Genomic DNA, 11141 nt, shown 5'->3' on the forward strand with positions numbered 1-11141 from the left:
GGGTTGTGCTGACACTGACACGAACTATCTGTTTTAATTCTTCCAACAACCTGGTGAGGGGTGTTCCCATCGACAGGGAGGGCACTGAGGCCCTGAGACATCAAGCAACTTGCCCAAAGTTAACATCAGAGCCAGGAGTGGAACCCAAATGTCAATGGATCAATGGTTGTGGGGTGAACCCAAGTCTTCAGTGAAGCGTGGACCTTTGATAAGTGTAGAAGGAGAAGCAGGGGGCGAGAGGAGGACGAAGGCGAGGGGAGCAAGACAGTAGAGCGGAAGCGGCAGCCTGGCTGTGTGCCCTCCCGTGGCCTGGGCTCCAGGCCCCTCTGGCAACCTCTGCTGTCCCGAGGGAACAGGAACCCTGCTGCAGTCACTTCGCCTCCGTGGGGAGGAGAGAGAGCCCTGGGAAGAAACCACTGGCAGGTGCGACAGGAGATGAAGGGATAAGGAGGCCGCAGGCTCTGACTCAGCTGGTTCCCAGGGTAAAGGGCTTGACCTGGCCCATGCGGGATTAAGAAAAGGAGGCACAGGCTCTCAGAGGCCCTCCCCACCCTGGCCCCTGCCCCCGCCACCTGCTGACCCCTTCTGCCCCTGTTGGGGAAGGGTGGGTTGAGGACGGTAGGAGTGGGTTAAGGCATCCTACCTCCCCCTGCCCCAGTTGTGGTACTCAGTCACCGAGGAGACATGAAGGCCCTTCTGGGGCAGGAAGCAGCCTGGAGCCTGAGAAGCCACCTCTGGGCAGATGGATTGGTCAGTATTTTAACCCCAGGTGAGATGGAGGACCTCACAGCAGCTCCTCCTCTGGCCCCCCTGCTCCCTGGGAAGCTCAGCCACCGTTCTCTCCCCCTCCCCTAAAATGATCCTAATTCCAGAAGGCTCCCTCTCCAAGTCCCTGGGTCCCCTTGCCCCACCGGAGTGGGCCTGTTGGCAAGTTCCCGAGTCAAGAATCAGTTGCCTACAGCTCCAGGCAAATGGGGGTGGGGGTGGGGATTTGTAGGAGGTGGTCACGTGACTGTCTGGGTGGAGACCCAGGGGCTCAGAGTTAATTCCTCCGTGTTCACATGGCCCAGCATTCCAGAGCTGCCTCTCCCCGGGTACTGGCCGCCAGCGTTGCCCCCGGCACCCTCAGCAACCCAAACCTGTTCTCAGAGGCAGCTGGACCTCCTGGAGCTGTGGTTTCTGAACCACTGCCCATGGCTCTGGATTTCACATGCTGGCTCCTCCTTGCAACAAAAACCCAGGCCTCCCTGGAAGGGTTTGCACTGGTGGAGAGTGAAGTGTTTGGGGCGTGGGCCTGGGGAGCGTGTGAACCATCTTCCCCTGTGAGAGAGGGAGTGAGGCCAAGCAGGGGGGAAGTTACTCACTGCTCTGTGACTTGGTTGCCTTGTCTGTAAAATGGGAGTAATGACAGTACCTACTATGGGTATTTTCCTGTCAAAGGAGAATAATGGCAACGAGCAGCCTCCAAACCTTGCCATAATAAAGGAAAAACAGTATATGACCATGCCTAGCCCAGAGGGTCCAGAGGTTACATTCAATAACATTTCTCCCTCGCTCTTTTCTTTTAGCCACAGTTTCCCAGTCTGTCACCTAAGAGACCTGAGGAAGCAGTTCTGCCAGCTTCACCAAGCTGCTGTGGGGGATGGGAAAGGGAGAAGAATGTGGCAGTAGGGGAAAGCGCTGGACACTGCAGGGAATACCTGGTGTCCATGGCCACTGCCCCACCCCTCCCCATCCCCATCCCTTCCAGAGAACACCCCCCAGCCACAATGGGGCTGGCTTAGGAAGCCCAACGCTAGCACCACAGCGATGTAGGTAGGTATAAGTGCACCGGTGTGGGCCAAGGGCACACACACACACCTTGTCCAGGAGCCAAAGAAAAGTAATAGCTAATCCCTGGCTGTGGAGGTAGAGGACACCCCAGACCCAGACCGGGGCTCTGACCAAGTCTAGTTCCTTGCCCTGGACCTTCCTTCCTGTCTGGCTTATTGTAAGATCCACCCCCAGGAGATATATATTATAAATCTAAGCTTCTTTGTGCATCTAATGCTGCTGAAAATATAAACAAATTAACTACCAGCAGTGCTTCCCTCAGCGGAGGGGAACTGAAGACCTGGAAGGAAGGAGACTGACTGACTTTTCACCGAGTATCTTTTCATGCTGTTTGATTTTCTTTTTTGCCATGTATATGTAATACCTTTTTAAAAATTAAGATACTCTACCCCTGGGATGGAGAAATAGTGGAAGGCTTTGCTTGCCATGCTAAGGAATTTGGACTTTATCCTGTAGGCAACAGAGAGCCAAGGGAGGTTTCTAAGCAAGGAGGTGACACGTTCAGATGTGTAAAAGAATTGCCTGCTACAGAGCCCTGGCCTGGAATGCGTGGAGACTGGAGCCCACGAGAGACCAGTTGGGAGGTTGGGACACTGCTCTTGGGTCTAGCCTGAAGTGCGGACCCACCAATCATGGGTCCACAATGTGGTACCCACAAGGAGGTAAGCTTTCGTGGATCATTCTTTACTTAAGTTTAGGGGTAGGAGGCAGCTTGAGGGAGACTCCAGAACAGTCTTGCTCCAGAATCCCTGATTGGAAATATGGCTTGGACAGCACCATGGTGTGTTCCAAGCACACCAAGCCTAGAAAATGCCCTCTTCCAGGGGCTTCCCAACAGTGCCCCCCCGCCCCTGCCCCCACCCCCCCGGGGGACAGCCTCACTCACTGGCACTGGCCAGGCTCACATGGAGACTCTGGGAGATGGGGAGAGGGCTGAGGGACAGGCTCAAGCTCTGAGCCTGGGTTTCCTGGGCCCTGTGGGTCAGAAATTAGAGGCCCCCTGCGCAGAGCAATATAGGAGTCCTGGCTCTAGGCTGCCCTGGGCTTGAATGGAATACCAACAATGGCTTTGGGCATTTAACCTCTCTGAGCTCAGTTGGCACATCTGTAAAACAAGGGTCATCACACCTTCCTCGTAGGCTGGCCTGAAGTGTGCATCTACCCAGCACCTCACACAGCACCAGGCATGCCACTTGTCTCCTAGATGGCCAGGCAGAGGTGGGTGACAGGGAGAGAAGAGAGAAGCCCCAAGTTCAAGGGAAGGTGGCAGGAGTCCTGGCCTCCCTGACTCTGACCTCTGTGTCCAAATGGTTACTTATCTGACGGTCTTTAAACCTTCAGAAGTTTCCAATCATCAAAGGGGGAGGGGTGTGAGGGCCCACAGCTCAAAGGTTAGAAAGGACTCCACTAATTAAGGACCACCTGATATTTACAGTCAGAAACCTAGACACTGCTCTCCACATCCTCTTCCCCCAAAGGTATGGCTGCAAAAGAGACCAAGGGACAAATGCTTGTTCACTGTCCCCCAAGAGCTACTAAAAACACTGAGCCCCACCCCACCAGGTACTCACTCTCCTTTTGCCCACTTCGTCAGCACCTGCTCTCATATAAAACTCTAGGTAAGTTCAATGTCCTTAATTTTTTAAAATGTGCATTAGAGTTGTTCTTAACAGGAATCTAGCCTGGGCTCTGCCACTGTGTGACTTTAGGCAAGTTCCTTCATCTCTCTGTGCCATGGGGCCCTCCTTTTTACTAGGTGGATGAACTAGACCTAGGTTCTAACCTCAAGTTCCATGGATGGATTTTAGATATGCATGAACCCCTTTAAAAATTGGGTAACGCTGGTTGCATCCCTGAAGGGAACTAGGTGGCCGAGGGGCCACTTGTAGAAAGGAAACCTTACGGTTGTACTGTATTCCCCTTTGCATCTTTTGAATTTTGAACCAAAGGAATATATTACCTATTCAATATAAGTACATAAAATTAAAAAGGAAAGAAAATGTATGCAAGTCCATGTGTGTGGGGGGCACCTGTACTTTCTGAGGAAGTATCCATCATTTTCACCAAATTTTTCTAAGGTCAGAGGACCCCAGAAAGGTTTAAAAAGCATTTCACCAGATGCCCTTAAGGGTCATTCCCTGTCCCAATTTCCTGGATTTGACAAAGTATAAGAGAAAACAAAAGTGAATTTCAGTCCTCGTTAGATCAATAGCCTGGGCTGGATGAATGTGAAAATGAACCGTCAAAGCACATTTAAAAACATATGTGTTCACGCCCATGTGAGCAGAGCAGGTTCAGATGTGAATGCTGGACTTGACATGGTGAGCTGTCCTCACTGGTGGATCTCCCATTTTGCAACCTTCAGAGATCAAGGTCAAAAAATGTTGACTGTTGAATTAAGTCCTCTTTGCCCCACCCCTGTGCCCACTCAAAGAAACATCCGGCTTAGGTTAGCTGCACAAACAATGCCTATAAATAAAAGCAATATGGATTTTTAAATGTTGGCCACTTTGGCTCGGAGTGGGAAGAGAATGAGAAGGAGGAAATAGAGGTGGAGAGATCCAGGGTGAACTGCAGATGAAGGAAGACTAGCTCATCAGAGATCTCCATCTGAATCTCTGAAACCCACAAGAATCTTCCTGTACTGGAGAGGAAATTGCTTCCTGGGTGTGCAATGTGGAAAGTGTCAGGGTAGGGGAAATCTAGCTGAGGGATCAAAGCAAGACTGGTTAAGGCAACCAAGCTAGCAGCGGAATGGGTCAGCGCAAAGAGAAAGGTCACACAGCTCCAAAAAAAAAGAAGGGGGAGCTGCCATTTAACAACGGCTCCTGGTACTGGTAAACTTTAATTAACTGCACCATTATAATTCACTTCCACTCAACCCGTGCTCTCCCTCTTACCCCCTCCCTCCTTCCTTTCCCCCAGGTCTCATCAAGGCAGGTTTCCTTAGTGAAACCTAACTGGCCGCCTGTGCCGGATGCTTCATTATTACAGCTCTGCCTCTCCTGCTAATAACGCACCCAGCAACAAGAGGGAGCAAACTACAGTTCTCAGCTCTTCATGACAGGCCCCTTTCCTACCCATGTGCACTAAATCAAGGATCCCATAATCCTAAAAGTTCCTGAAAGTAATACAAGAGCAATGAAGAGGCAGTGGAAGGCCAGCAGGAGCGGATGCGCACGCAGAGGCAGGTGACAGGGCCAACTCCCACTTGGATCCACCGGACGGTACTCACCGGGTTCGCACCTGGACCGATCATCCACACGTCCAAGTCGACGTGCGCAGCTCAATGCTGTGGCTGCACCCACCATGCCTTCATCCACTGGTGGTTAAATTACACCCGTGACGCTCTATCCCTGTATTCCCAGGCTGCTGAGCTTCACCCATTTTATGGGTGTGTGCAGTGGGCGTGGGGGTTGGGAGCACCTCAGAGGATCTTCCAGGCGAAACATGCTTGGTTTTTATTAATGAGCTGATGAGAAAAGCCAACCCAGACCTTTAAGTGAAATGTGTGATTGGTAGCCAGGCGAGAATAGGTTTTAGAATTAACTCTTCCTACAGTCTGCTATGCGTTACCACCCCCAAGTTAATTACCCCTGAGGATGAAAATAGGTTTCATGACTCATAAGCACCAATACAACACTTGGCAGCAGATGAAAATGTAAGGACACATTTGCAGGAAGCTGACACGCACATCTATTTATATGTGGGGAGATTCTTGATGAGGTGAGACAGGTACCTCCCGGGTACCAGGATTAAGAGGCTGCAGCAGATACGCCAACTGCCATTTATTCACACCTCCAAACACACATACACACACACACACACGCACACAAACACAGAGTCATGGTTTCCACTACTTCAATGATGGTGGTGGCAAAGCAGGAACAGAAACTGAAAGCATGTTGTTAACAGCAAGTCTGAACACCAACCCAACCTCCACCTCGGTGTTCTGGGCTAACCAGTGACTTGTTTTTCCCCAAACTCACCTGCTCCTTTATTCGCTATTCCTCTGGCCTTGTGCGGACAGTCCGGGCCCAGCTTGCCTCCACCAGGAATGGGGTGTGGCCAGGAATGGATTTCTGATAGGATCTGGGGTTGTGTTTTGCTTCCTCCCTCCCCATTTCCTACTCCCCTTCCATTTGCCTCCCAGGAAAGTACAAGGTTCAAACCAGGTTTGTTTGCCTTCCCTCAGAGCTCTGGGAGGGCTCCAGAACCCTAAAGGACATTCCAGTCCCATCCCCATTCCTCTGTACCTCACAAATGCCACCAAAAAGTCAACTAGATGAATAATCGCATTTCTTCACCAGTGGGGACGGGTTCTATTTGGTGTCATAAGCGATTGTTCCCCAGGAACACGGTTTGGGACTCTCTCTTCCCCACTCTCCACAACCAGCTAAGTGTCCTGCCTTTTGAAATTATTATCGAAAAGGAAGGGAAAGAAAAAAACGTCATGAATGAGGTGAAACTGCTCCTCCGATGCATGAACTGGAAGCTGCTGGGAACTCAGTCCTGAGAACATGGATTTGTTTCCCACTTCCCACACCCCTCCTGCCTCCACTGCTGGCTCCCAGCTCTGTGACATGTTTGCTTTAAATGTGCAGTAACAGTGATTTTTGCCACATCTAGGAGGCAAAGCACCCCGGTTTTGTCCTGTTTCCCCCACCCCACTTGCATTAAGTCACAGCTGCACTGAGTATCAGCATATACTCAGGGCCACAGGGAAAGGCACCAAAAAAGCATTCCTGACAATGCTATTTGCAGCTGGGGTGCGCGCGTCAGGGGAAAACAGAGATGCTGAAGAGTAAACAGAAATCGCTTAGTCAGCAACTGTCCTGCCCCAGAGAGGTGAGTGTAAATAGTCTGGTACTGAAGGGGAGGGGCAGTCAGCCAGCACAGGGCCTTCTACAGATGCCACCTCTGAGGGCTTTCAAAGGCACCAGCATTTGTGTTATATGGTGGAAGTAGGGAGGGTGTCCCCCATGTTGGAGCTGTGTGGTCTTAGCCCTAGAAAAACACACTTGCTGACTCGGGGCAGAATTAATATCAATTGAATTTATTACAAGTTACTAAGCTCCAAGGCACATTACAGTGTTCTGTTAACTACAGAAATGTATAAAGGACAAACAGAGCAGATTCTCCATGTCTAGCATTTCGCTCTACTGTTCAAAAGCATCCGTGCATCAATAAAGCAAAAACAAAACAACACGTGAAGATCCAACACATTCAGGTCAGTAGAAACAAACCAAAACGTTTTCCCTCACAAACTTGCAACAAAAAACACCCACCCACCCCAACACCCCCCTTACCATTTTGCAAAGGAAACAAAAACAAAACAAAATAAAGTGAAGACTTCAACACTTGGGGCTGTTCAGAAATGAAGCTCTCACCATTTTATAGCATCATTTTTTTTTTTTTAGGCAGCAACACTGGCCTTGGCAAAAAAAAAGTCATTTTCTTTTGTGTTTCTTTCTTTCAGTGAGTGCATAACAATTACAAAAATACACACCAGCAGCAGTCGTTGCTAAAGGCTATTAATTCTGTACCTAGGCAAACACTCTGCCACCAATAAATGCTAACGAATATGATGCAAATGACCGAACCAATATTATACTGCTTAACACAAACCAGCTTATCCTTCAAATGAAGAAGTTACATACCTTTGTTTCAAAATATAGAAACATACGACGAAAATAATGTCTATACATAAGACTAACTTTTTGCAGTTTGTTATATTCACAATTCTACATCTTGGGAGTGAGGGAAGAGAGGGTCGATGTGGGTGGGGGAGGGGCCCTCTGGACGGGAGAGGAGCTGGTCTGGGGCTAAGGAAGTGGCTGTCTTGTGGTTCAAGGGTCTCTCTCCTTTTTCACTTTAACATCCCCAGCTAAGATCGTCGCGATTTCGCCCTGCATGAAGGCCCAAGGTACATTCGACCCAACCAGGGGGCATTTCTCTCCGCTGGGGCAGTACACCTCGCCGGTCGCCCCCTGGGCCTTGATACTCTCTCTAGAGCAAGGGAAGCAGAATTTGTGGCTGGGAACAGAGGGGCACTGAACGAAATGCGTGTCCTCCAAACGTTCGTGGCAAATGGTACAGCAAAGGGGCCCGCTGTTGGCCATAGGGGAATCCGGAATGTTTTGGGGGTGCACTTGGTCCATGCCCGGGTGGGTGCTAGGCGGCGGGGGCGCCACCTGTAAATTCAGGTCCCCGTTCCGTGATGCCAAGCGGCGCTGCCCGGGTACGGAGGCCGGCGACACTGGGCTGCTGCTGTTGCGCCGTGCAGACGCAGTGGTGGAGTGCACAGAACTGCCATCCTTAGGCGAGTGCGCCGTGCCCAGTGTGTCTGCCACCGACATGAGGGCGGCCATGGGCGACGGACCGTTCTGAGGGGCTGACTCGGGCGGGGTGGTCCGGTTGGAATGGGGTCCCAGGGGTGGGGGCGGCGGAGGCGGACCCCCTGCCGCATGCCCCGGCGCTGCAAAGCCCCCGGCCGACATGGTGAGCTTTAGTGCCTCGCTCTGGTTCGCCATCCACTGCTGCCTCTGCTGCTCCTCGCCCAGCTTCAGCGCGCCCTCGGCGGAGTCCGGGGGCTCGGGGGACGCCTTCCTCTTGCGCAGGCTGGCAGCTGCGCCCCGGCCCGAGGGGGCGGCGGGCGGCAGGGCCCCGGTCCCCGGGGGCGCGCTAGGGGCGCGGCTTAGACTCACCAGAGCCGTGGGCAGCATGGGGCAGCTGGCGTCCAGGTAGGGCTGGGGCAGCATGTCGGCGCCGGGCACGCCCTCCTTGAAGAAGCGCACGGCCTCGGGCAGCAGGTCTCCAAGTAGGCGCCAGTCCCCGGAGCCGTGTTTCTTCTCATACTCCAGATACTTGAAGCCGGAGGAGAGACCCCGACCGAAGTCTTTCATACAGTCCTGGTACATCTGCTTGGCCACACCAGATGCGCTGGAATACACGTTGCCCGAGCCCGTGGGGTACTCAATAAACAGCTTCAACTCGTAGTCCATACCAGGCTTGGAGACGGCGTCGAAGGCGAAGACGCGGCCCAGTAGCGAGTGGTCCTTCTTAAAACGCACCTCGTAAGGCGTGCAGCCGGCCAGTGTGAGCAGCGTGTCGCGGACCATCTTGGGCTTGTTGGCCCACTCCTCCGCGCGGTTGCGTAGGCTCTCACTCAGCTCAGCCAGGGCCTCGGCGTTACGCTGCTTCTCCTTCAGCTCGCGCTCCTGGTCAGTGCTCGACACGGAGCCGGGCCTTTTGCCACCAGCACCCCCGCCCACCTCGGCCACCGACGACGAGGTCGAAGATGACGCGGAGGACGACGCGGCCGATACGCCTGGGCCGCCCCCGAGACAAGCTGGGCCCCCGGGGGCCCCGGGGGGCGCGGGCGTCGGGGGCCCACGGCTGCCCAGACCATGAGGCGGCGGTGGGGGCAGCACGGGGGCGCTGGCCGGGCCGTTAAGCAGCGTCTGCGGCAGCAGGTTAGGGGGCACGGTAAGCTGGGGGCCTCCGCCACCCCCCGGGTTGGGCAGCCCTGTCACTAGTCCACCATGCGTCCCGCGCCGAGACGCCACCGACGCCGCCGCTGAAGAGGAGTTGGGGCTCTGGCGGTTCAGCTCCGGGGGTCCCTCCTCCGGTGTGGGCTTGGGGAAGCCGTTGGGGCCCCCCAGACCGTTGGGCAGCCGCGCGGAGTGGCTGCTGCTTCCCAGGCTCACCGGTGGTGGAGGATATTCGAAGCGGCTGCGCTGTTCCACCGCGGCGGCGGCGGCGGCGGCAGCAGCAGCGGCTGCGCTCAGACCATAGCGCTCCAGGCCGGACGGGGCCGCCAGCACCGCAGGCTTGCTGGAACCATCGACGTGGTTGAGCTGTTGTTGCTGCTGTTGCTGCTGCTGTGCGGCGGCCGCTGCCGCCGCCGCCGCCGCCGCCTCCTTAGCCGACAGGGCCACCGTCTTGACCCCGACGGGCGGCGGCGGCCCGGGGGAGCGGCCGTCCTGGAAGCAGCCGTGCGCCCGCTTCAGCTGACGCGCGGTCTCGATCACAAACTCGATGCGATCCGCGCCCTCGTAGTTGACGCAACCGCGGCATACGGGTTCCGAGAAGTCCCAGATCATGGCCCAGGGCATGCGGGGCAGGTCGCACAGGTAGCAAGATTGTCTCCGGGACGAGGACACCTGCGCCGCCGACATGATGCCGGCCCTCGGTAAGGTAGGCCCCCGCCCCGGTTGTCTCCGCGGCGCTTTCTCCTCCCGGAGGGCTGGCCGGCTGGGGAGGGAGTACGGCTGCGGGGGAAGGAGGGGGGGCGAGAAAGTTCTGCCCCAGGGGCTGGAGGAAGCGCGAGTCTCCACCGCCCGCGCAGCGCCTCGCTGCGGGGGCTCCACCGCCCGGGCAGCGGACGAGTTCAGCCCGCTCCTCGCCCCCACCTCCTACTGCGGCTGTTTCGTCGGGAGGGGAGCTCAGGCGCCTTCTTCCTGGTGTCGCAGACCCGGGCTGGACGCTCCGGGCCCGGGGGGAGGGGGCGAGGGTGCCGGGTGCTGGCCGCCGTTGGTTCTTGGCCCCCTCCCCGGAGTGGCTGGTGCCTGGAAGCTCGAAAGGGGTTGTCTCTTCCTCTCCCCTGGGGGGGACCCCCTACGACCTGCGTCCTCTCCCCGCCAGGCTCTCTGGGACGAAGGGTAGAGGGTTCAGTGCCACCCGGTGCCCGAGTCCAATCTTGCTGAAGTCGCTGCTTCCCCGGAGGACCGGGGGAGGGGTTGGCAGCCGAGAGAGGAGCTTCTCTCCTCTCAGCGTCGGCCGTTCCGCTGGCGTTAGCTGGGTTTGCACGGCCGGAGGGAGCCGCCGCGGCCACTGCTTCCAGGACGCACGAGAGCAGAGGAGAGGAGCGCACGCACGCAGGCTCCCGCCGCCCCCAGGCCTGGCGGGCGCCCGGGCCCCCGCGGCTGGCGGCGCTCACGTTGGCTGTAGGGCGCTCGCGCGGCGCCTCGACCCGGGTCGCATCCCTTCCCGCTCGCACTCGCCCGGAATGTGGGGTTGTGATTGTTACTCTACGTTCCGGAGGCGCGGCTCGGCGCTCCCGCTCGCGCTGCGGCTCGCGCTGTCCCGGGCTCGGCCGCGCGGGATGCCGCCCAGGCGGAGCGCTGACGTCACCGCCATGCTCTGCACCAGTTCTCCCCCCTCCCCTTTACACTTCCTCTGTGGAGCCCACTTGTTGCTCGGGAAAAGCGCATGCGCGGCAGGGCGCCCAGATTCCTCCCAGTCGGCCCCTCCTCCGCGCCTCCGCCCTCCCCTCCCCCTTCGCTGTGTGTGTACAACAGCTGAGG

The 11141-nt window shown here is 55.9% G+C and overlaps 1 protein-coding gene across 1 annotated transcript; it reads right to left on the reverse strand.

Annotated features, from left to right (window-relative positions):
- Positions 1-6868: 6868 nt before the first annotated feature.
- Positions 6869-10406, reverse strand: IRF2BPL (interferon regulatory factor 2 binding protein like). Its single transcript, XM_022576478.3, has one exon. It carries the CDS (start codon positions 10011-10013, stop codon positions 7683-7685), a length of 2331 nt encoding a protein of 776 aa, XP_022432186.1. The 5' UTR covers positions 10014-10406; the 3' UTR covers positions 6869-7682.
- Between the last annotated feature and the right edge of the window lie 735 nt (positions 10407-11141).

Source organism: Delphinapterus leucas, chromosome 2 (genome assembly GCF_059928025.1).
Source record: "Delphinapterus leucas isolate spDelLeu-1000000601 "Yukka" chromosome 2, BTC_Dleu_Yukka2, whole genome shotgun sequence".
NCBI lineage: Eukaryota > Metazoa > Chordata > Mammalia > Artiodactyla > Monodontidae > Delphinapterus > Delphinapterus leucas.

Excerpts from the sequence above, each read along its gene's own strand:
- IRF2BPL (XM_022576478.3), bottom strand. The coding sequence starts at position 10,013 with ATGTCGGCGGCGCAGGTGTCCTCGTCCCGGAGACAATCTTGCTACCTG.